This window comes from Hydra vulgaris, chromosome 13 (genome assembly GCF_038396675.1).
Source record: "Hydra vulgaris chromosome 13, alternate assembly HydraT2T_AEP".
NCBI classification, from domain to species: Eukaryota; Metazoa; Cnidaria; class Hydrozoa; order Anthoathecata; family Hydridae; genus Hydra; species Hydra vulgaris.
In genome coordinates this window covers 9,531,126-9,556,523 of record NC_088932.1, presented here as the reverse complement: position 1 = coordinate 9,556,523, position 25,398 = coordinate 9,531,126, and the positions used below count along the sequence as shown (strand labels likewise).

At 28.6% G+C, this 25,398-nt stretch overlaps 1 protein-coding gene across 3 annotated transcripts in view; it reads left to right on the top strand.

The window, feature by feature from the left end:
* LOC100214250 (cartilage oligomeric matrix protein) overlaps window positions 1–25,398 on the top strand; it is a 61,258-nt gene that overhangs the window by 19,847 nt on the left and 16,013 nt on the right. For all 3 annotated transcript variants that reach the window (XM_065816905.1, XM_065816906.1, XM_065816907.1), the window contains 12 exons: window positions 2,696–3,252; window positions 5,674–5,767; window positions 6,726–6,826; window positions 11,585–11,743; window positions 15,046–15,150; window positions 15,381–15,488; window positions 15,573–15,625; window positions 17,540–17,646; window positions 23,455–23,573; window positions 23,806–23,858; window positions 23,942–24,027; window positions 24,105–24,200. In XM_065816905.1, coding sequence (XP_065672977.1) covers window positions 2,696–3,252; window positions 5,674–5,767; window positions 6,726–6,826; window positions 11,585–11,743; window positions 15,046–15,150; window positions 15,381–15,488; window positions 15,573–15,625; window positions 17,540–17,646; window positions 23,455–23,573; window positions 23,806–23,858; window positions 23,942–24,027; window positions 24,105–24,200 — 1,638 coding nt within the window. The remainder of the gene's footprint in view (window positions 1–2,695; window positions 3,253–5,673; window positions 5,768–6,725; window positions 6,827–11,584; window positions 11,744–15,045; window positions 15,151–15,380; window positions 15,489–15,572; window positions 15,626–17,539; window positions 17,647–23,454; window positions 23,574–23,805; window positions 23,859–23,941; window positions 24,028–24,104; window positions 24,201–25,398) is intronic.

Sequence of the window (25,398 nt, the reverse complement as noted above, 5' to 3'; positions counted from 1 at the left end):
CTATAAGGTTTGAAGTGATGCTGCAACATCTGCCATAGCAACTGCGTGATAGACCTTTAAGTTATGCTACCTTGGTAGACCTTCTTACCTTGATAGCTACCTTAATAGACTTTCAAATTATAACTCAGAATGGCAGATCACAAATTTCACTGAAAGAATAAATTTGACACAAAAAGTGTGTTTCAACCATGATTAGTGAAAAACACAGTTCAGCGCATATATTAGGAAATGATCATTATGCTGAATCTATTAATAGAACAGTAAAGGATGAACATCACTTAACTTTTATTGCAGAAAGTGAACCTTTTTCTAAGAAATATTTAACTCATATTGAAATAAAAAATGAAACAGGAGTTACAGTAGCAACCGAGACACTAAAAATTATTGAAAAATACCACAGCATTAGTAGTTTAAAAGCCATTGTTCTTAATAGTACTTCTGTTAATACTGGTGCAGATAATGGCTTAGTTGTGACATTAGAAAGGCTTTTAACCCTACGAATCCATTTAATAGGATGTGTACTTTGCTAAATTGAGTTACCACTTCGCCATGTTCTAGCTGAAGTAGATGGTAAAAGTAATGATCCAAAGAAATATAAGGGCCTTATTGGTCAAACAGCTTATGCAGGTGATTTGCATGATTTAGCAATTGTTAATTATGTTCATTCAGAGATAAACTCCCACGCAAGCTCTAATATTTTATCTGATCTTAGTACAGATCAACATAAACTTTACAAATACTGTATTGGAATATCTAATTTGTTGTGCACAATTACATAGTATGGTCTTTACAAAGATGCTCATAGACTTCTATACAATAGAGCTTGTTAAAAATCAGACAGACAAAATACAACAAATTTGTTTTCAAAATCTTCAAGGAAACTCTTATTGCTGTCTTCAAAAAAACTTTTTATATTCTATGTTGCAAGATGATGAAAAAGATATAAGGGCTCAAGCTATTAAGCAAGTTTTGCACATAAGGCAATCAAGAGAAGTAAATCCTAAAGTCAAACCAAAAATTAAAGCAAAATTAATTATACCTATTAACTTTCATGCTGATACATGGAGTGGTTTAGTTAATGTTTCATTTATTGAGGTTGAACATCCAACTTCTATCATAATTTCGTCATTTGAGTTAGAGAATGCAAATTTTTGCAAACTTCTAAAAAACTTTTTCTTACAGATTTACCCAACAATTCGCAATCAGTGAAAAGGTCCGTGAAGCTTGTATCAGAGGCATCAAAGATAGTTTATGGTCAAGTAAAGAGACACAACTTTATTCTAATTAAAAACCAAAGCAGAGCAGAAAACAAATGTAATTCATCTAAAACTAATACTTTATACCTTTTTCTTGAGAAAATGTTTTTTTTTCAATTTGAATTTGGTTCACATACCTAATTATTTTTTTTAAATGACAAGTCCCTTAACTCCGAAATCAAACTTGCGCAGAGAAACATATTGAACACGGTAATTCCAAATATAAACAGGGGCTAAGGCAGGCAGAATCAAAGTTTGAATGGAAAAAACAGGTTTTGAAAAAGTTATGGGGAGGGGATTGCCTCTCTGCCCCCTGTTCTTATGCCAGTGTTAAAGATTATGTGGTAAATATTCATTCCATAATATTCAAATATTCTAATGGAAAGAATATTTGTATCAAAGTTTGTCCTAAAGTATATAAGTATTGAAAATGCCATAAAAATGAATAATTCATGAAAAACAAAAAATTACTAATAAACTTTAAAACCATTTCCCAAAATTGCCCTTACCCCAATCGGTCTGAAGTTTTCAGGATTGTCTTAGATTAGTATGTACAACAAATCCCAAAGTAAACCATAAGATCTGAGAAAAAAAGTATATTTTGGTAGTGGCTTATTATGCAAGTTCACATTTATGCCAGTTCGCATTTGTGCATTATACATATATGTATATAGCAGTTTTTGTGTATTATACATATTTTGTATACATGCATTTGCATTATACATATTTTGTATATACGCATTTGTGCACTATACTTATATATGCATATATAATATACATATACATATATGTATATAATATTATTATGTACATATATCTGCTATATACATATATGTAATATCTGCTATATACTATATATAAGGTATTTGGTATATATATGCTATATATAAGGTATTTGATATAGTTCCTTTTTGACAAAACACTATCAGCAATACTGTTATATTAATATCGTGTTCATAAAACTGAGAATAATTAGAAATTACTTTGTGTATTACACACACAAAAATTTTCCTTTTTTTTTTTTATAGGTTTTTACCTATCAGTATTACTTCATATTATTTATGCATTTTCGGTAGAGCTAAAAATTTTTTAAAAAGTTTCTAAAAGTTTTTGGTAATAACTCTGAGAACATTTATTCCAAGCCTTAGAATAATTTGAAACACTATAAAGCCATAGAAAAAGAAAAAAAGAAACCAATAACATGTCAACTAATCATGGAAGTTATAAAATCTAAAATGATAAATACATGTAATACACTAGTGAAAACTGAAAACAAAAAAAATTAAAAACTATAACAATAAAACATAAAAAAGACACTTAACCATATTTAGATTAAAAAAAATAGTGTAAATTAAAAAATATATAAAACTTGTATTTATATAGTAAATATATTTAAAAGGTTAATTAGATATTTATAAGTGTTTATTTTTGAATTTTAGAGATAGATATTTTATCATCATTTGATGTTAGTGAAGACACACCTGGTATTGAAAGTATTTTGGAAAGATATGGTGCCTATCAGTTTTATATGTTTAGTAAGGAATTGATTGCTACTTCATCAATTTCAAAAGAACTTATTTTTAAGCTGATAAAAAGCAAAGAATTTTTTGTATCAATAAATATTCGACATGATAAAAGAACTCCAAGTACAGTTTTAGCTCTACAAACTAGTTCGGGAAAATCAAAACTAGTGCTGTGGATAGACTCCTTTGAGAGAAAAGTTGGGCTTAAGTCTCATTCTATTAAAAATGGAAAAAACGGTATTGTTTTTAAGCACATTCCAATACAACAAGGGTCATGGCACAGATTACTTATAAGTTTTAAAGAATTAGATACTGATTCTCCTATTGTTCAGTTATATGTGGACTGTCAGTATGTAGGAAAAAAAGATTTTCCTCTTAATTTACGATATTCTTTAATGGAAGATAGTATGGATACTGAAATAAGACTTGGACAGCAAAAACATACTCATGGCAATGATCCACAAAAGTTTATTGTAAGTAAATACATTTATTATGTAATTAAAAACTCTTTACTGTCTAAATCTTTTTTCAACATTGTTTCTCAATTCAGAGGATATGATTTATGTTGACAGGCTCTGATTAGAATTATTATTAACAGACTTGTAATCCCTTAAAAGTAGCTATTGAATGACACTCATGACAGGAGTGACTTCTACTACTTTGTAAATGAGTTATTAAAAATTATTAAACATATATTTTATTTAACAAGAGTCTTATTAAATTTTAATTGAACACTATGTTTATATAGATTTCAGATTTGAGCAATCATTCATGCTCATGTTGCCTTATGTCAGTTTAATGTTGCTTCTACTCCGTAGGCTTTTCCTGTAGACATAGAGCATATTTTCTCTTTCTGAAGGTCTGCTTTTTTTCAATACAGTCTTGTTAACTAAAATGCAATGGTTTACAAATTATTTCTATTAGTTTTTTTTTGTATGATTTTTTCACGTATTTATTTTTTTTAAACTTGGAACTATTAAAAAAACTCTAAAGCCAGTTATTATTTTAAAATAAATTTAGTCCATGGGGTACTTTGTCAATTATCAGAGTTTCAAAATATTCTAAAAGCTATTCGACCAACAATATTTTTGTATATCTTCTTGTATTGCTGTCCCATTTATTATATCTGTTATGTGCACTTTGCTCTATTTATTATATTTGATATGGGAACTTTCCCCTATTTTTTTTTTATAATATAAAAATTTATGTTTAAAATATTAAAAATATTTGAATAAAAACATACAACTTTATTGATTTCTTGTGAAGCAATATGGCCCAAAAGTATCTAATCCAAGAAAAAATTAATATTAAACAATTTCTAGATCCTGCTCCTCCTCGGTTGCAAGGAGGATTTTTTGGTAAATTTGTAACACATTTGATTCTTTGCAATGTAAGAGCAGGGTTTAGAAATAGTTTTATTTTAATTTTTAAAATAAATCTATTTTATTATTTTATTAAAAACAAAAAGATAATTGAAATTAATTCTCTTGAAAACAGGTTTGTTCTTTTCAAAATTTTTCAATTTTGAGTTTAACATTTGATAACAAACATGTTTTTTATTCAGGGTAAAAGACTGGAGATTTCAGATAATTTTTCTAGTAACTCATTTTCTGAAATAGTTATCACTTCCTCTGATTCATCTAAATTATTGATTCTTTAGGCTAGAATGGTTGTTAGCACTTCTGGCACTGTAAATATTTGCACTAATGCTAAAACTTATTTTGTGAGCAACATTTCCAGCTGGAACTTTTTCAGCTTTTTTTAATAATTTGGTAGATAAACATAATTTCTTCTATCAATTTGGAGTAAATGTTGAGTCAATAGTTTTGAAAAAAGACTTGATTAAAAAAAGGTTCGCATAAAATAAACTAAAAGTTTGCTATAGTTAATTTTGTAAAATGTTTAGTTTAGAAGTTTCAATAAAATGCTTAATTTAAAAGCAGACTTTTGTATTTCTCTAAATATTGCTTTACAATATTGATGAACTTTTATGTAAAACTTTACAATTTGTTGATAAAAAATACAAATTGTTGTTCAGTTATAAAATCAAAATCAGCATTGAATATTAAAGAATAAATTTAAGAGTTAAGAGTTAAAAATATTAAAAAAAACTAGCCTCCATGACTAGCACAGCCTTGAGGAGGTGAATAAATAAAAAATGAATATATCTGTATGAATTTTACCTAAGTACAGTGATTTTCATAAATTAGACAATGATGAAGACATGAAAACAATGTCATTACGAAAAAAACTAAAGCAGTAATCTCAATGTGTTAATAAACTAGAGCTAGAAAAAACTTTAAAATGAGAAAAAAAAACCAGAAAAAAATTAAAAAGCAATAATATTGAAAAAAACAGTTTTCAGATTTTTTGACATCATTCTATTTTATTTTTTGTCTCATATTTTTTTATATGATTTTCCATCTTTTTTAAATTTTCCTGTTCTGTGAAAGAATTTTGTTTAATATTGTTTCAATTATAACGAGTAAAATATTAAGCTCAAACCCCATGTAGCAACCCCATGGTATTTTTGTACAAATAAATGATGAATTAATCTTAAATCTCAAACATGTTAAACAGCTTATCTGTGCATGAAATCAATAGTTTGATTAGCTTGAACTTTCGTACCAAGTTTCAGTTGCATATGTTGCAGGCATGTTGCCTGCTAAAAATAATTTAATTAGTGAAACGTTTTTGACAAAATTTCATCATTCTTAAAGTTTGTTTGCACAAGCATATATTTTTATTTTTAGTTTCTATGTAAATATAAGTGCAAGATGACAACTTTTAAAAAAAACAAAAATAAAAAATGCATTTTTTATTAATTTGCAGGGTGCACAAGTGTACCACATACAATGTGCAAGACTATAAATTTGTGTTTAATATAATTGCAGGGTGCTTTGCAAGATTTCAACTTTGTATTTAATAGAGGGGTTGAGTGGTATAACAATCCTAAGAAGTGTTTGTCAATGGATATTCATATTAATAGTAAGTTTTGTTTTTAATCTGATCGTGTTTAAATAATTTGTATGTTTAAAAACTTTGAGAAAGTATCTTTTAATAAAAGTCACATTTTTGGGTTAAGCTCAAGTAATCAAGGGAAAAGGTAATTCCTTTAAGATGGACAATAGGCCAAGTATTATCAGTAAAAAGGTAAAATCTTTTTTTTTTTAAATTTTAATATACCTAGGATACATTCCCTTGTTTAAAATCTATGAACAAAAATTGGGTAATTGTTTTTTTATATTTTTGTACATAACATAATTTTAATGTCAACTAATACTTTTAATTCTTATATTTTTTTAAATTTAATTTTTTGTCATAAAAGAAAACTTTTAATGAATAAAACATGAAAAAAATAAGTATTAATTAAGTGTAGTTCCAATTTATTAATCCATGTAAAAAAACAAGTGAACATATACATTTTAAAATACACGACTGAAGGTTGAGACCCTTTTCAATATATTGTAGGTTAATTAGTTTTATGGCTCATTAAAAACTGTACTTAATTGTTTTGTCGTTAGCAGCAGTTGCATCTGTTATAATCATTTTTATACGAATCCATAAATCAAAAGAGTCAAGAATTTCAACCAATTCATTAAAAATCGTTTTTGCTTTACCATCTTCTAAGACAAGAACAGATAATTTTACTTCTTTTGTACCATTTTTTAGAACTACTACTTGGTGTTTATTATAGTTAAAATATTTTTCATCAAAATGGAGCCACCAGTTTTTATTTTTAAAATTTTTTTTATGCACATTGTCGTTATTGACTCATAAAATAATAATTCTAGGTATCATAATAAATAATAATTTTAAATTTAAAAGATTTATTCAATTGGTTTTATTATTTTTTTATTGTTAAGCATTTTAATTATTTTTGATTTAAAGGGTTTTTACTATTTATTGTGTTTATTATAATATATTTACAAAATTTATTTTTCAGATTTCAAAGCACACCAGGCTCCTGATCCATTTGTGCTGGAAAAAGAAGTTGCTAAACTTACTGCTGGTATTAAAAGTATTCAATTATATATGGCTGAGCAGGTAAGAATTTGTGACTTGTTATTTAATTAATTGAAAAAGCAACAGCAACCAAACAAGAATAACAACAGTTGTTGTTATGCTACTTCCATTAACAATAATAATGCTTATTATAAATGGGTAATTATTTTTTAGGATTTAAAATATCTCTAATAACCTATTAAAAAATTAAAGGGGGTCCATTAATGATACAAAATAACTCCATCACTTACCTGCATGTAATATATTTAAATCATTCTTTTTAAATAGGGTTTGTCATAGTGTAACCTAGGGTTGCCAACATAGGTATTTTGACCATGAGAATCCGGGTTTGGCAAGGTTTCTCCGGGCTCCAGGTTTTCAATTAAATTTCAAAACTATTTTCTGTTAGAATACAATTTGGCATTATCTTAAGAGTAATAAATATGTTACTGAATTACGGAACAATCTGGGTTGCTATTTTAAATGGGGTCGACAATCTAAATGAAGTAAGAAAAATGGTCTCCAAGACAATGTCCATTACAATTAGTAATGCATTTGTGGATATTTTTTTATTATGGAATCTGTTAGGAGAGTTGATAGGAACAGAATGCAATTGAATCTTGTAAAAGCCGAACTTGCCATTAGAATTAATTTCAACATGACCTGCAAATAATTTTTCTTATATTTAAAAGCTCCAGCGCAAAGCCTTTGGTGCAAAGTGCACAAAGTGATAAAAAGTCTAATTTTAGAAAATAATATAAAACATGTTCATCATTCTTTAAAATTTAGTTAGATATCTACTTTTTAATTAAGCCAGAATTATTTTATTTTATGTTAATTTTTCTTTAAATCTATGTGATTTTTTTTATTACAATTGTTCAAGTGTACAACATTTTGATTTAATAAAGTTAATTTTTTATATCAATTTTGTATTATCATCAGTTTAAAAGCAAAATGGTGGACAGTGTGCAACTCCAATACAACTCTTTGGTTATATGGCGACTCACTATATGACTATTATATTGCTATATGACTGTGGTTTAACCATAGAGTTGCACATAAGCACTATTTTGCTTTCAGAACTGATGATGCTAACACAATTTTTTTTTCTCCGGGTCACCAATGTCTTAATGTTGGCAACCCTAGTGTTAAATTTTGAATGTTTATTCATAAAAATGTTTATTATTTTTCAAGAAAATTAAAATGCAATTGAAATGTAACTTGCTAGCTATTCATTATTTTCTTCATAATTATTATCTTTCATATTAATTATTATCTTTGTAATCATTATCATCAACTAAACAGAAAAATAAAAACATAGTGTAACATATCATATGTTACACTATGTTTTTATTTTATACCATATGATATGGTATAAAATATAATACAAATAAAATATCAATCACAATCGTCAATTAAATATAAGTTATTTAAATAAATAAAAAACTTGCAAGCATGTAAAAATGTATAAACATGTGAAAAAAAAACATCTAAAAAAACTTACAAACATTAAAAAAATTAAAAAACATCTAAAAAACTTACAAACATCTAAAAACTTGTGAAATGTGTGAAAACTTACAAATGTGTTTAAACTTAAAAAATATCTAAAAACTGACAAACCTGTAAAAACTTAAAAAGCATCTAAAAAATCTACAAACATGTCAGACAAGCTGTCAGCTTTACTGCACTCAATTTTGTATTTAAAAATAAATAAAAATAAATTCAAAATAAAAGTTTAAAAACAAAAAACTAAAAAAATATCTTCAGGCTTTTTTTTAAGCACCAATATCAGTAAAGCAAACAGAAGAGTTAAAAAAGCAAAAAACGGATGTAAAAAAAAATACATAAAACCAAAACTACATAAAAAAGTGTAACAAAGAATCAAAATGACTTAAAACAAACAAGATGCGAGTAATTCAAAAGATAAGATATAACAATGTCACTCATTGTTTGTTGTAAGTTAAAGAAAGTCCTTGTGGATTTTAAGAATAAGCTTAGTTAAGATTGCATTGTAATAATAACTAAATTCAAAAACACAAAGATGTTTCTACTCATTAAGATACATCATACTTTCAAAATTTTTGGTTTTCACTTCAGCCAATCATTTTTATGGTACGTAAATAATAACTTGGAGGAAAAAAAATTGAAAAATAATAATTTTTACCCATGCGGGATCTACTATTTGGGAAGATAGAATTGTTGTTTTTAGGCATATATGCAAAGCATGCCATACTTTAAAAATTTATGAAATCTGAAACTGTAGATTTTTTTTTATGTTACCATATTATGAAACGTAAATAGTTTTTTAAAAAAAAACTTGAAAAAAAATTATCTAGAGTGCAATCTAATGGGGTAAATAATATACTTTTAAAAAAAGTCAATTTGTTATTTGAAATGTATTTATCTATAATTTTTTTGTTTGTTTACAATTTTGTTAAAAAAAAGCTAACTATAATCTTTTTTTGAATTAAGCTTGAATAAGTAAGCTCAGTTAAGTAAGCTCAGGTAAAGTTTTTCTATTATTTATTTTGCTTTCATAAAACTTTTTAAAACTTTAGTCTCTTTTTTCAAAGCCACAAACAAAAACTGCTGCTATAGTAACCTATTTTACAACTCTTTTACAAGACTGAGTGTGAAGAAAGTATGGAGCTTCAAAACAAGTAACCTGATATTTTTCAAGACCATATGTAGAGGTTTGGCATGTAAACATTGGTTCTGAAATAATTTCCTTCTCCCAATCTAAGAGCTCTTTGATAGATAAAGACTGTAAAGCCATGAAAAATTTTTTTTCATGGCTTTACAGCTGTGACTCTAAACTGCAAGATTTTTATTATATCTTTGTATCAAGTTTATCGAAATATAATAATTTATATCAAATATAATGATAATTAAATATAATATAATCATTTATATCAAATGTTCTCGATTCTTCATCATTTTAAACATCATTATCTTGTCCTTTTAGCAGTTGCAAAAGTGTTGCTATGTGACCTGGGCCATCTACAGTACTGTGATTTTATACCACATGTGGAAATTTACCTTTTTTTTGTGGTTATTAAGGTGCTCCCAAAAGTACTTACAATCTTATCAGAGAGCACTGTGAAAGAGCATTTATCTAGGAAGTTCACACCTCCTTTCTAACCAATGTTACTTAATGGGCTAGAGCCAGTGTTGACAGCGTCAAACCTCTTGGTTCTTTCTTGGCCAGAAATCTAACCATCTTAGACGTTTTCCCATGTGCTATAACTCTGATTGTGTTTCAGGATAATACAATTTTCTCCTTTAAAGTTTTATTTTTAACAACTACTGGAGGTTTAAAAAGTGTATTTGCATTCATCCACTGCTGAAGATTAAAGTCAACTAGTAATTGAGAGAGATCTCTTACTGATATATTCCTTCTAAGATCAAAATTAACTAATATCATGCAAAAATAATGTATAATTATGACTTTTGCATGATATTAGGTTTTTTTTAGAGGAAATATATCATTAAAAAATAAGCAAGACACTTTTTCAATGTATATTTTATTTCATAATAAATTTTAAGTGATTCGAGATATTACTTGTTAACATCTTTTTTGTGGAGTAAAGTTTTTGGATTAGGAGACCTTTTCTCAAGATATCTCTTTAAGTCTTTTGATAGAAGAAAGTACTTCTGATGGAAAAAGATCCTTACTTCTGCCTGAATAAGTTGATAACTTTGTTTCCATAGAGAGTCTTGTGATTTTGAAAAGTCATCATTAATTTATTATCTTTATTATTATTTATCTTTAAATTTTACTATTGACTTCAAATAAAAAAATTTTATTTATATAATTTGCAAACCAAAAAAAAGTCACAAAGCCATAATTACAAACACCTAATGTCTTAAACTAAATTAAACTTCACCCCAAACTATAATTATGTCATCATTATTATAAAATATATTTTCATTTATAGTCATTTTGTTTGGACATAAAAAGACATTTAAACAATAAAAATATGACAATTATTTTATATTTTTTTGTCGTAGTATATTTGAACACTTTTTTTTATCGCTTTATCTGACTGAAACGTGAATAACTTTTTTTCTAGAAAAAATTAATGTTCACAATTCATAAAATATGGTAATACATATAATAAAAAATTTATACTGTTTTAGATTTTAATAATTTAAAAAGTATGAACCTCTTTCTGTTTATGCCTTAATCAACAATTTTATTTTCCAAAAAAGTGTGATCTTGCATAGGTAAAAAAAAAAAAATTTTATCACATATAGTGATACCATAAAAATAATCTGCTTAATTGAAAATCAAAAACTTTGAAAGTATGATGTACCCTACTACTCATGGAACCACTTTTTGTGGTGTTTTATCCTAGCTAAATTTTGAAATTTAACTAAATTTTTTCTTTAACATTAAAAGTTAATTATAATAATGGGTATAATAACTATTTGATGAACACTAAACAATGATAATAAAAATACTAATATCTCATCAAAAGAACACTAAACAGTCATAAATAAAACACTAATCTCATCAAAGACACATAACTCAGTAAACAAAAAATAAATATAATTTTATATAGTATAGATGAAGATAAAAGTGAAGGAAACATGATGTATTAGAAACAGATAAAACATTTTTAAGAAACAGTCGAGGCTTTTATTTTGTTTGTAAAACATATCAAAAATACAAACAAATTATGAAATTTTTAATAAAGATAAAACTAATATGTGTAGTATATTGATGATATTTGTAAATTATTACAATGTGTTTAATGTGTTTATCTTTTAATGTGATAAATGTGTTTTAAATAATAGGCAAAAGAAACTAGTTTCATTTTAAACTGGATGAAAACTTGCTCCAAATGCTCTATTGAAGGACCTGAATCCCCTGGTAATATAAGCATGTGTTCTGGAAATCCGTGTATAGCAGAAGCTGACTGCATCAGCCATGAGGGATTCACTTATGAATGCAAGGTTATTTTAATTCTTTCTTTATTGAGATTTTTTAGTTTATTTATTAGTATATTCTTTTGAATTTTCAATTGTTAGTCAAATCATATAGCAAACTAGCTCATTCAAAAATGTTGTTAAATATACTTCAGCAGGTTGAAAAAAAGTTTATTGTTGTTATTTAACTTTATTTAAATCATTCTTGCAACCTATACATTATATTTTAATTATATTTCTTTTCATAAAAACTACAAACAATCAATGATAAAATAATAAAAAATTTTTGACAATGAAAAATATTTTTTACAAAAAATTTAAGCACACATTTTATCATTAAACACATGTTTCATCATTTAACATTCATTTTTATTTGCATTTCAACATTTAATATTTGTCATGTTTTTCTAGTAATTTTATGTCATCATTTATAGTTGTGCTGTTGTTTGTAATTTGTTTAAAAAGAGATCTTATTGCATTGTTTAATTAATTTTTTAATGTGGTTTTTTGAAGAGCAAAGTCATAAAAAGTGAATAGTAAAAAAGGGCAAGTTGTTTCTGTAACATTTTTTGTGAAAAAATAAAGTTTGATTACACTATGTAACAAATTTTCACTTTTCTTCTGTTCCTGGGTTGAAAGTGTGTTTTCCTAACCTGTTAGGTCTAGAACAGAAAGGAAATTGCTGTTATTTCAGAAAAACTTTGTTTCTGTGACCGAGACTATGAAATTTGAAAATTTTTGTTTTTTCAAGAAGTTTCTTAATTTGCTTTCAATGCCAAGCTTTCTCCTATAATACTCCTGAATTGCTAGAGTTGTTCAGATGTTTCTACCATTCTCCTAAACACTCTAGAATGTTCAAGACCAGAACTTTTGAGAACATTTTTGAACATTCCAAAAGTTGCTGTACAAGTAAAAAGCACAAGTATCTCGAACCAAGATTCTTATTCCTTTTATTGAAGACTGAAAGGATAACGATTTGTAGTTGAAGAGAAGTAATTTTTTTAATATTGTATCAAGAGGTTGTTTGCATCCAGCTGATTCCTTCTGCTATGTGTGTGGACAATTCATAGACAAGAGTGAAAAATTATTCCATGGAAGTCGTATAATGTGCAAGACCTACAAGGCATACTTGGGCATGCCAGTTGGGGACCAATACATATCTTGGGCATTTAACATGCGAATATTGCAAGAAAACACTTAAATGTAAACTAAACAGTTGCTTCTCGCTTAGAAGTGTTTTAATTAATGATAATAATTAAGATAAATGATCTGAGGGGCAAAAATGCCCTTCAGATTGTTCATCCAAACATACCTTCTTTCATCACCCCAGTACCACACAGCCCCGATCTGCCTGTTCTGACTCTTCCTAAACAGCATTGGTCATTGTCAGGAGACGGCAGCAAATCAGATAGCAAGGCAGATCCTGGAGATATGGACTACGATTCTGCAGATGAAGTTGGGAATAGAAAGCCATACTTCCCTAAACGGTGAACGATTTAATCAGGGACCTTGGGCTTACGAAATGGAATGCTGAGTTTCTAGTATCCAGGCTCAGGGCTTGTGATGAAGAAAATCATCAAGCGTGTTATATCGCACTCGTAAAATTAGAATATGTTTTCATCAAGCGTGATTATGTTAAAAGCAAAATTAAGAAGAAAATAAGGGAAAATATGTATCCTATTGAATGGCGCCTATTCATATACAATTTATCCCGGAGCCTCCAAGCTGTGCTGCTTCAAAATGGAAACAACTGCTAGTCTCTTCCAATCGCCCACTCTGTGCATCTCAAAGAGGACTTCACCAGTGTCAATATGTTGCTGAGTGCATTAAAGTATGACAACTATGGATCAAAGGTCAATGGTGACTTCAAAATGGCATCATTCCTCATGTGTCTTCAAGGAGGTTTCATAAAATTTCCTTGTTCCCTCTGGTTCTCTCTATCAGTGTCACAACACTGAGGCGCATTATCTCACAAAGGACTGACCATATAGAACTGATTTTTCTGTTGGGAAGAGCAATGTGAAGTGGGAGCCGCTGATAGAACCTCATAAAGTGCTTATGCAACAGCTGCACATCAATTTAGGCCTCATTAAGCAATTTTTCACTGCTTTTGATAAGAAGTCAGCAGCATTTCAATACTTCAAAGATCTTTTTCCCAAGCTGTCTGAGGCTAAGTTCAGGGCTGGTATATTCATCGGATAACAGATCAGAAAGATCATAGAATGTGAGAATTTTGCAAAGCTGTTGAACAGGACGGAGGGAGCGGCTTGGAGCATTTATGTTGCAGTTGTTCAGGACTTCCTAGGTAATCACAAAACTGAAAACTATGTGGAGTTGGTGCAGACTCTCATAAAGAATTTGCCAAAATGGGCAAAACAAAAGTCTGAAGGAACTTTTAAAGTCCATATCCTTGATTCACATCTTGACAAATTCAAGGAGGATATGGGCACTTTCTCCAAGGAGCATGGCAAGCACTTTCATCAAGATATATTGAAATTTGAACTTTGTTACCATAGGCAGTATAACGAAAACATGATGGGGAACTACATTTGGGGGCTACTTAAAGAGAGTGATTTACAGTGCAATAGTAAATCTAGAAAATCTAAACATTTCTGAACCTTGTTGAGTGGTTTCCAGCTGTTTGTCTATTCCTTGTGCAATTTTTGTTTTTACCTGATCATAATGACATAAATGAAAAAAAATTATTCTGTTTTCACAAAAAAACGAGTTTACTTTGTGCTGTTGTTGTGTAAGCAAAGTTTGTGTTTAATGAAGTCATTTTTTCACATACTTTAGACACAAGCAATTGAAATTCAACACTTAGAAACAACAAAAATTTTGTTACATAGTGTTATACACCATTTTAATAAAATCCATTACGCTGCTAGTTGATGTAGTTGTTTAATACACTAGTTGTACCTTTTGATTATTCACAAAAAAAAAAAGAAAAAAATTAATGTATGTATAATTTTGTTTAAAAATTACAAAATCATAATTAAAAATCTCATAAATTTAATTTATTTGTAAATAAAGCTTTAAAAAAAAAAACTTTTTTAAAAATATATTTTTGTTTTATTTGTTAAAAAAAAACTGTTAAATTCGTTTTATTGATATGAAAATTGATTTTTTTTAATGTCTTAAGTGATGTTAAATACCTAGAGTATATGTTGATTGATTATATTTAACAAGAATTTCTTTTTTCTTCGTGTACATAAATTATTCAATGTTTTAATAGTTATCTAATATTCACATTTTGTGCAATATTTGATTTTAATTTTGAATAATTTTTGAATTTTAAATGTTAAAGTATTTTTTTTTTTTTTTTTTAGTGTAAAGATGGAACTGCTGGAAACGGTATGCATTGTGGAAAAGATTCTGATTCTGATGGAATACCTGACAAAAAGTTAAATTGTGGCGATATGTCATGTAGATCTGTAAGCTATTAAATTGTTATGATATATCATGTAGATATTATTATTTTATGTAGTTATTCATATTTTTAGTATTTTAAATTTTGTGTATATTTGTGTACTGTTTATTTATGTCATATTTCTATACATTTTGCGTGTTTCATGTCATATTTATTAGTATAAAACATCAAGCTATTTTAAACATTAATTTTTAAAAATTAAAACCTTAACAAATTTTTTGTTTCTGTTACTAGGATAATTGTGTTGATTTTCCTAACACCGGTCAAGAAGATGCTGACCTCGATGGTCAAGGAGATGCTTGTGATATAGATGATGATAATGATGACATACTTGATGAAGAAGTAAAAAAAAAAATTAGTAAATATCTTGATGTAATAATGATGATAATTTTTCTGAAAAATTAAGTTTTTTATAAATTTTTAAAGGACAATTGCCCAAAAGTTTCAAATGTAAATCAAGTTGATATGGACGGTGATGGGTAAGATTATTTAATTATGCTAATTATGTAAGATTTTTAAAATCAAGTTATGTTTAACAGTTATTATGCTGAAACTTGTTGATAAAATGCAAAATTTATATGAAAGTTTTTTTGTCAATGTTGATAAGTTACTTTAGTTGTATGATAGTACTTTTTTAATTTATGCACTTATACTATCTACTAGATAATGACTAATTGCACCATAACTAATAATATTAATTTCTTTACTTTGTATATATCTAAAATGTTTTATTTATACAAGTATGTATCATTTTGCTTAAAAATGATCTGGGTCAGCATAGTTGTTTTTTAAGTTGTGTATTCTTGTGTTTTTTTAAAGTTGGTCTGTCTGATGTTTGTAATGTTATCTGTAGGGTATAAAGCTTACCTTTTTGCTTACCTTTTTCCATACTGTTTTATTTTTAGAAGAAAAAAAAAAGCATAATAAAAAAAAAATATTGCTTTTCCAACCCAAACCCTATTTTGATGTAGCAATAGAGTGTTCAAGGTTCTTAAAGAACTGAGCAGTAGTAAAAAATATAGTAGAAAAGTTAGTAGAAAATCACTTAACAAAAATTTTTCTCATTTTACACTGTTTCATCAATAAATGATTTCTGATGAGTCTTTATTGATGAAACACAGTGTAAAATAAGAAAAATTTTTGTTAAGTGATTTTCTACTAATTTATATATATATATATATATATATATATATATATATATATATATATATATATATATATATATATATATATATATATATGTGTGTGTGTGTGTGTATATATATATTTCTGGTAATTTATTATTGCTCTGTTTATTTAAGAACATTGAGCACTCTATTTTGTAGAATACATTTTAAAGTTGTATAAATATATTTATATATATATATATATATATATATATATATATATATATATATATATATATATATATCATTCCTCAGACTTAGGGTCGGCATTCGGCAATGCTGACCTAACTACTGATCTGAAAGTGTTTGAGTTTGGCAAAATATTGCCAGCCTCGTTTCTATGTTTTATGATAACCCCTTTGTGTCATATTTCGGAGATCAGCATATATATATATATATATATATATATATATATATATATATATATATATATATATATATATATATATATATATATATATATACATTTATACATTTATATATTTATATATACATATATCATATATATAACTGTGTGTGTATACATATATATATATATATATATATATATATATATATATATATATATACACACACATATGTATGTATATATCTGTGTGTGTACCCTTGCATGAGGAACTCTATGATCATACACCTGTGTGTTCAGGTTTCAATATTTCTGTTTAAATATGACATGGAAGAGTTAGATCAGTTTTTTAAAACATTTCTGAAATAAAAAACTTCTGACATTTCAACTTATTTCGAGGATTATGAGTGTACCAGTTATCCTAAAGTATTTAGATTTGCACTGTCCTAATATATTTTGCTCATCTACAGTTTTAAAATATATTTTGTCTATATTTCTAAAATTTATTTTGCTCATCTATAGTTTTAAAATACCAACCTAAATCTAAGCAGTTTTTTAAGAAAAAACATGATTAAAAAAACAAAACAAAAATCATGTAGTTTGCCATAATTAAAGTCTTTATCTGTAATAACTAGATTGTATCTTCAGTCAATGCATAGAGCTACCTTGTTTGTCAATGTTTGTTTTTTGGAATCATAGGGTCTAGAAAGGGTTGTAGCAACAATAACAGCATTAAAAAATGATAATAGTATACGTAGCTGTAGCGGTTTAGTTTGTCCTGGTGAATACTTAGCTGTAGCGGTCCGGTTTGTCCTGTAGCGGTCCGGTTTGTCGTGGTGAACTTATATAAAAAAATCTATATTAATAAAATACTTTTATAGAATTGGTGATAAATGTGATAACTGTCCTTTTGATAAAAATCCTGATCAAAAAGATGCAAACAAAGATGGCACTGGTGATGCCTGTGTGAAAGATCGAGATGGAGATGGTATTATTACAAATATTTCATTTGTTTATAATTTAATAGTCTTTAAAGTAAAAAATAAGTTAAAGTTTTAAATATGTGATTTTATTACATCTGTGACCATGTGCTATAGATTCAATAGAATTTTAGACAAAAAAAAATCTTGTTAGACTTTAGTTGAATTTAAATAAATAGATTATGTTTTTGGTATGATATACTTTTCCAAGCATTTTATTAAAAAATTCATATTTTCGCTATTAACATTGTAAAAAAACTGTTGAATAAAAATAAATTGTATATAAATTTACTTTATATTTTACATAATAAACAAACAGTTTTCATTACCTTAACATATCTATGTTATAACACCTCATAAATAAAATTTTGGACAAAACTAATATTTTAAGAACTAATAAGTTTTATTATTTAATATTTCAACGGTTAATATGTTAGAGTATGTAGTTAATAAACATATTAAAATAATTATTTCAAATACCATATTTAGCAATATTATAAAAATGTTTTATTTGAGTAAGGAAAATTTCTTTATTCATCTTTGAATAACAATATCTAATTCTTGCTTCAAGCTCTTCCAAATTCTCAGCTCTCCAATTATTTTCATACACTAGCCGTTTTAAATCACACCAAAGTTTTCAATTGGTCTTGCTTCTGGAACTTTAGCTGGGTTTATATCTTTGGGTACAACTTTGATTTTTTCAATTTTAAAAGTTGATGACCGACTTTGCGTAATGTGATCGAGCTAGATCAAGCCAGAAGATAAACTCATTGTCTTTTTTATAATATTCTGATACTAGAGGAAGTAAAGTTTTTTCTAGTATCTCTTTATAAGTGTACTAGTTGATTGCCTGCTTACTGTGATGAATATAAAGAGGGCTTATTCCACGAGGGCTGATGCAACAAGAAACTAAGAGCTTGTCCTCGTACTTTTTATGCAAATTGTATCTTACTTGGTCAGAACATTGAGAAGGATCAGCGGCATAAAACCTATCATTACCATCTAATGTGCTATTGTTTAAGGTAAAATAGCTTTCATCATCCATAACAAAATCCAAGTTTTTATAATTTTTGTACAATTTACAACATTTAGGACACATAGCTTTCTTCTGCTGATGGCTACGATCAGCAGAAGAAAGGCGATTTGTTTTTTTGAAAGTTCGAATGTTAGTTATTGTTTTTAATGCTTGGGAAATTCCAGTTTGACTACAGTTAAAAACTTGAGCTACTTTCTTTTGGAAGCACCCTGACTTATTTTCAAAAAATGCAGCAATCTTTGGAATATTTTCTTTAGTAGCTACCTTAGCGATTCGACCACTTCAACTTTTCTTTTTAGAGATCCATTCTCCAATTTTACGATTTTATCGTAAGCAGTTGATCTGGGTAAACCCCATTCCATAAACTGCTTAGCAACAAACGCTTTACCTTTTTTTCAATTTTTTTGGAAAAAAATTTCCATAATTTTTTTGAGGTCCTTTGATCATTTTATTTTCAATATTTAAATAATTTTTTTAACTTAATTAAATTAAATTTAAATAGATTATAAAATCCTCTTTCAAATAAGTATAAAGGTTTTTTGCGTGCATGAAATAAATTACATAATAAATGCAATTAAAATTTGTTCGAAATTTTATTTATAGGGTGTTATTATATTTTATCCATATAAAGTTTTTAAACTGATTTTTTAGTGGTTACCATAATAACTTTTTTTTTTTAATTTTATTTTTATTTTTTAATCATCTTCACTTCCAACAAGGCTGTAAGCAACCACTAATTAACGTTGGAAGTTACTGGAAGAGAAAAGATGAAGATTGTAGAGCAAGATAACGATTGACGGACGACTTAAAGGATTGCAAATTATATGAATCAGGAAAGCAAGATAAAGGAAGCGAATTCCAAAGAGCTGATGTTTAAGGAAAAAAACTAGATGAATAAGCGTTTTTGGAGCACTTAGGAACAGTCACAGAAAAAGGATGAGACTTAATTGAATGACGAGTAACACGATAATGAATTTTAGTAGATGGCACAAGAGACACTAGTTCTTTAGAGCAGTGCCCATTATAGTATTTGTAGAAAAGAGAAAGAGAAGCAATATTACGACGATGTGATAATGGTTGGAGGTTGGCTGCAAGAGCAGGTCCAACTATGTTTACAATGTGTTTTTGCACCTTGTCTAAAAGAGCAAGGACATCATTAGAAGATCCGCCCCAGATATGGCAACAGTATTCCATGCAAGGCCGGATTTGAGATTTATAGAGATAGAGAATAGAATCCGAAGTAAGAAAGTGGCGAGCTCGATTAAAAGATGCAACCTTTGCAGATGCTAATTTTGCAACTGATTTGATATATGGTTTTCAAGAAAGATTAAAAGTAAGAGTTAATCCTAGAAGATAAAGAGTAGATGACTCATCGAGTACATCACTGTTCATAAATATAGGAAGATCTAAATTATTGCAATAACGATTGGCTGAAAAAAATTGAGTTTTATCTGTATTGAAGTTCACCAGCCACTGTGAACCCCATGCGGTAGCAGAAGTGAGATCCTTTTCAAGCTCAAATGCCCCCTCCAACCAATCAGAGAGTGTTGGTTTCTTATCACATCAAGAATAAATGGTAGTATCATCAGCAAACAAGGCCTCCTTAGATGTGAGAATATCTGGAAGATCGTTAAAGTAAATTAAAAAGAGTATAGGGCCAAGGGTAGAACCTTGAGGAACCCCTGAAGTTACAGAATAAGAAGAAGAATGCTGTCCATCGAGGACTACTTTTATACTATGATTGGAAAGGAAGGATTCAATAATCTTAAAGATGTTCAAAATCCATATTGATGGTCAGAAAGTAAGTTATTAGATTCAAGATGAGAAATTAAGTGTTTGTTAATTAAAGATTCAAAAACCTTGCTTATGACAGGAAGAAGACTAATCGGACAGTAGCTAGACGAATCAGATCGCTCTCCAGAATTTTTGAAGATAGGGATAGCAGATGCCGCTTTCCAGCAGGCTGGAAAACAAGACTCTGATAACCACTTGTTGAATAGTTTTGAGAGTATAGATGACAGCTGCGGAGAACACTTCTGCAAGACAATAACAGGTATGTTGTCCGGGCCACAAGCTGTAGAAGAGTCTAGGCAGGAAATCATTTTAGATACAGATGCTGGAGTGATATAAATGTCAAGCAATGGATCAACCTGTTTGTTGGCAATATCAGGTAAAAAGCAACTAGTGGAATCAAGAGATGATATTGATGAAAAGTTTTTAGCAAACAATTCAGCTTTGTCTTTAGGTGAGGTGACAAAGTCTGAACCATACAAGAGAGGTGGAATTATAGATTTGCCCTTATTATTGATATTATTAAAGATTCTCCAGAAGTCACGAGAGCCTAATTTTTGAGATGAGATACGAGATTTCATGGCCTGAGAATAGCGGGCTTTGGCGTTAGACAAAACCTTTTTACAATGGTTTCTAGCAGTAATAAACAGGCGTCTGTTTTCTGGAGAGTTGTTTTGCTGATAAATATGGAAGTAACGGTTTCGATTGGCAATCGCAGCAGCACAGTGTGAGGAAACTATGGAGGAGAGTAAGGCATGACCTGGAATCATTGAGAGGGAACAAAAGATTCCATGCCAGCTTGAATCCAAGAAGTTATGTAAGAAGCACATTTGTCGACAGGAAGACAAAAGATTTCTTTTGTCTTCCTGTCGACAAATGGCACATTTGTCGACAAAAGTACACCCAAGGGCCATCATGAAGAAAATCACAGAAAGAATCCCTGTCGGCTTTTCTGTAGATGTAAGAGGTACAATAATAGGGGGATTCAGGTGATGAAGAAGAATGAGATATTAGTTTTAGAGAGGTCAAACTGTGATCAGAAGCACCTAAGGATTTATGTGGAGAAACTGAGCAGTGACTAGGATCAGAAACAAGACATAAGTCGAGTAGAGAAGGTAAATGATTCGGGTTGTCTGGAAAGCGAGTTGGAAAGTTGACTATTTGAGTTAGGGATTGAGAAAGGCAAAAGTTGTGGGCTTTAATGCCTACCGAATCACTGACACTAGAGCCAAGCCATTCAGAGCGGTGAGCATTAAAGTCACCAACAACAACTATATTAGCTGATGGATAAAGAGAGAGGGCTTGGTCAATATGATCAGAAATAACATCAAAAAGAGTGCAGTCTTGAGATGAAGGAGAGCGATATAGAACAAAGAGAAATGCGATAGAGTGAAGTGGTGCTAAATGAAAGCACATAAAAGAATAGTCTGTGGATTCAAACCTAGTTTCATGACTAATGGGTGAATTCTTACAAATGTAAATGCCCAGGCCAAGCATGTGACTATTGGAGTCTTTACGAATTAAAGGAAGATAACCATCAACACTAAGATCGCAAGATCATACAGCCGAACTCAAATTAGTCTCACAAAGAGCAAATAGGTTTGGTGAACTTTGCTAGATATAAGACTCAACAGAAAAAAAGTTACTTCGAAGACCATGAATATTATTGAATGATAGGTTTAGAGAACTTGGTGATGATGATGGTTTTTTATGTTTTATAGTTATTGGTACTTTATTCATTTTTAAATTTGATTGAAGAACTTGACTTAATAGCCTAAGCAATTGCCTCATTACTATTAATAAACCCTTAGCTGTAACAAAGGGCTCCAAATGTGGCCTCCGCAATGCACACCAAAAGTACAAACAGGGACACCATCCATGCACAACACGGCACTGTTAATACTTTGATATTTTTCAGCTGTTGATGGAATCAGTCTCTCTGAGAGCTACCACAGAGCTCAGGAAACCTGACTACCAGCCGGCCTCAGAACCATAAAACTGAGTTTTAGAGCTGTACCCTCATTAGGAGATAATAGAAAGAGTTACCTAGTCATAAAAACAGAGACACAAGTAAAACCCAATCATTGAGTCAAGAAGATCCAGCATTCAACAAAATCTAAACTGGAAACAATGTATTAAAAATACATCTGTGCCAGCCTAATAGATGAAGAAGGGGTGCGAGGCTGGTCAACAGATAGAATCTGATTACCCCTTAAGACTTTGCCTAGGAGGCCGTCTACAAGACAGTAGCTGGATGCATTTAACATTTGCCCAAGATGAGTATTTTTATTGAGACACCAACTCTAGCCTTTACTCAACCAAGAGCCCCAAGGCAGGGGGTGTTTTAAGTTGGAGTAAGCCTAAAAAGGCATATCTAGCCTTTGCCTAAAAAAGCGTATCCTACAAGGCAGCAGGACATGAAGCAGATTGTACTGGGTCACATGTTACCAGTAGCAGGATAACCTGACCTGACCAATTTGAAAAATAACTTTTTTTTTTGCATTACCTATATTTAAAGTATTATGTTTAGAAAAAAATAAAATAATAAATAACTAAATAATATAACTATAATAATATAAATATAGAATAAATATTGTTATATATGTTTTCATTTAACTTTTAAAGATCAAAAGAATCTTTTAATGTTGTAAAGATCAAAAGAACCTTTTAATGTTTTATGTGGGAATGATTTTTTTTTTAATGTGATCATTTTTGATTTTTTTTTATTGTGATCATTGCATTTGCTGCACTCAAAACAAATCCTTTTTAACTTGCCAATAAACATGTAGCTATAGTTTCTTGTTGACTTCACAATAAGAAATCCATCAAGATAACTGAACTGTGCTACTTGAGTAAAGAGTTTGCTTCTATATCATATATATGAAACATTATGTTCATGATAGAAACAGTATAGAGAGTGTTTTTTTTTGTGGCTTGTTTTATCTGTGAAGTTTTAATAAGGTTTTGATGCATGAAATTCTTTTATTAGGTGTAAAAGATAAAGCTGATAACTGTTTAGTTATATCAAATCCAGATCAACTTGATCATGATGGTGATGGGGTAGGAAATGAATGTGATAACTGTCCAAATGTTTATAATCCAACTCAGGTAAAAACTTTGTTTAAAGGTTATTACGTTTTTTATATGCATTAGTAGAAGGACTTCTATCAATGCACATTAAAAACGTTGCTGTTGTTAGATGTTTGTAGATAATAACAATGTTGATGTTGTTTTGGAGATAATAGTATTGATCTTACTAGGTGGGTACTATAGTGATAATGTTAACAGTGAGTGGGACCCTAAAAATGACTTAAACATTGATATTTAACTTTTAATTTAGGTAGATGCAGATAGTGATAATGTTGGTGATGAATGTGACTCTAACAATGACATGTAACTTTTAATAAAAAAATTCTATGCAAAAATCATACTTAAATACTGCAATATTTAAAAAAAACTTTGTATTGATTTTTTAGTGATAGAGATGGTATACAAGATGATCAAGACAACTGTCCTTATGTTCCAAATTCTAATCAGCTCGATATTGATAAAGATGGAAAAGGTTGCCAATTTTTAAAGTATTTTATTAACTAAACCCACAAAACAGTTGCAATGTATATCTAACATGCTTGTATTTAGGAGATCTTTGCGACCTTGATGATGATAACGATGGAATTGAAGATACTCGTGACAATTGTCAAATGGTAGCTAATCCTTTGCAAAAAGATACTGATGGTAGAATTTATATAACTTATTACAACAGTATTGTAACTTGTAGTTATATTAAATTTTTATCATTTTTTTTTTATTACTTATTTTTATTTTACTTATCTTTATTTTTTTGTTCTTTTAATTTATTTAAACATTTTATTGGTTTTTGGTTGATCTTTTAAAATTAACTGTGCTTGAGTTTTTTAGTTTACAACATGGAGAGTTATAATTTTCCCTGATTTTAGAAAACTGTTATTTATAAACCTCTATTCCAATGAAACTTCTTTTTGCACATTTAATAATTGTATCTATCATCTGTCAAAGGCACATAATTTTTTTCAAAATATTTAAAGTGATAAAAAAATTAGAATTGGAAATAGCGAGAAAAAAGATCTTTGGTCTCTATTTAAAAAAGAATGTACAACTGAAATCATTATTCATTTAAAGTATCATTGATGAGTCCGCAATTTTATATCATAACATAAAAGGTTTTAAGGAAACTGGAGAAGAAATTCCACCAAAATAACCAGAGAGAAAAAGTGAGGTTATTAAGACCATTTGCGAACAAATTAGATGCAATTTATCTTGCTCAGGAAGGTTGCAAAAGAATTTGAAACCGATCCTAAAACCATCAGAAGTTTGATTAAAACAAATTTAGGGATAAAAGCTTATAAAAAACAATTTCCTGCTTTTCTGACTAACAGAAATAAGCTTGAACATGTTAAGAGCAAATTGATAAAGAAATAGAACAATGAACCACCAATTTTTTTTCTGGTGAAATATTATTTCTGCTTGAACACTCCCTTAAAAGTCAGTATGATCGATTTTATGAAGTTTGCAAGAGATCCCCAAAAATTTAAGACCTTTTCCTTAATATCAAAATGCATCAGGAGGTATGGTTTTTGGTGCATTCTCTAATTTTAGATGTTGTTAAATGTTATCTCTCTGATCAAGTTATGTCGTAGGAATTTTTATATTATTTATTTTCTCTTGTCCTTAAAATTTTGTTAAAATAAACTACTTGAAATTTAATCATATAAAAATTGAAATTAACTTAATCTTTAGTAATTCCTTGTCAACTTTTCGAACTTTTAAAATTATCAAACATTTTTAACCATTTTCAATAATCTTATTTATTGTAATTTTGCACAATTAAAATCTCAAGATATAGATTGACCTAAGGAAATTTGGGCACCTGACTTATTTGTACCTGATCATTTAG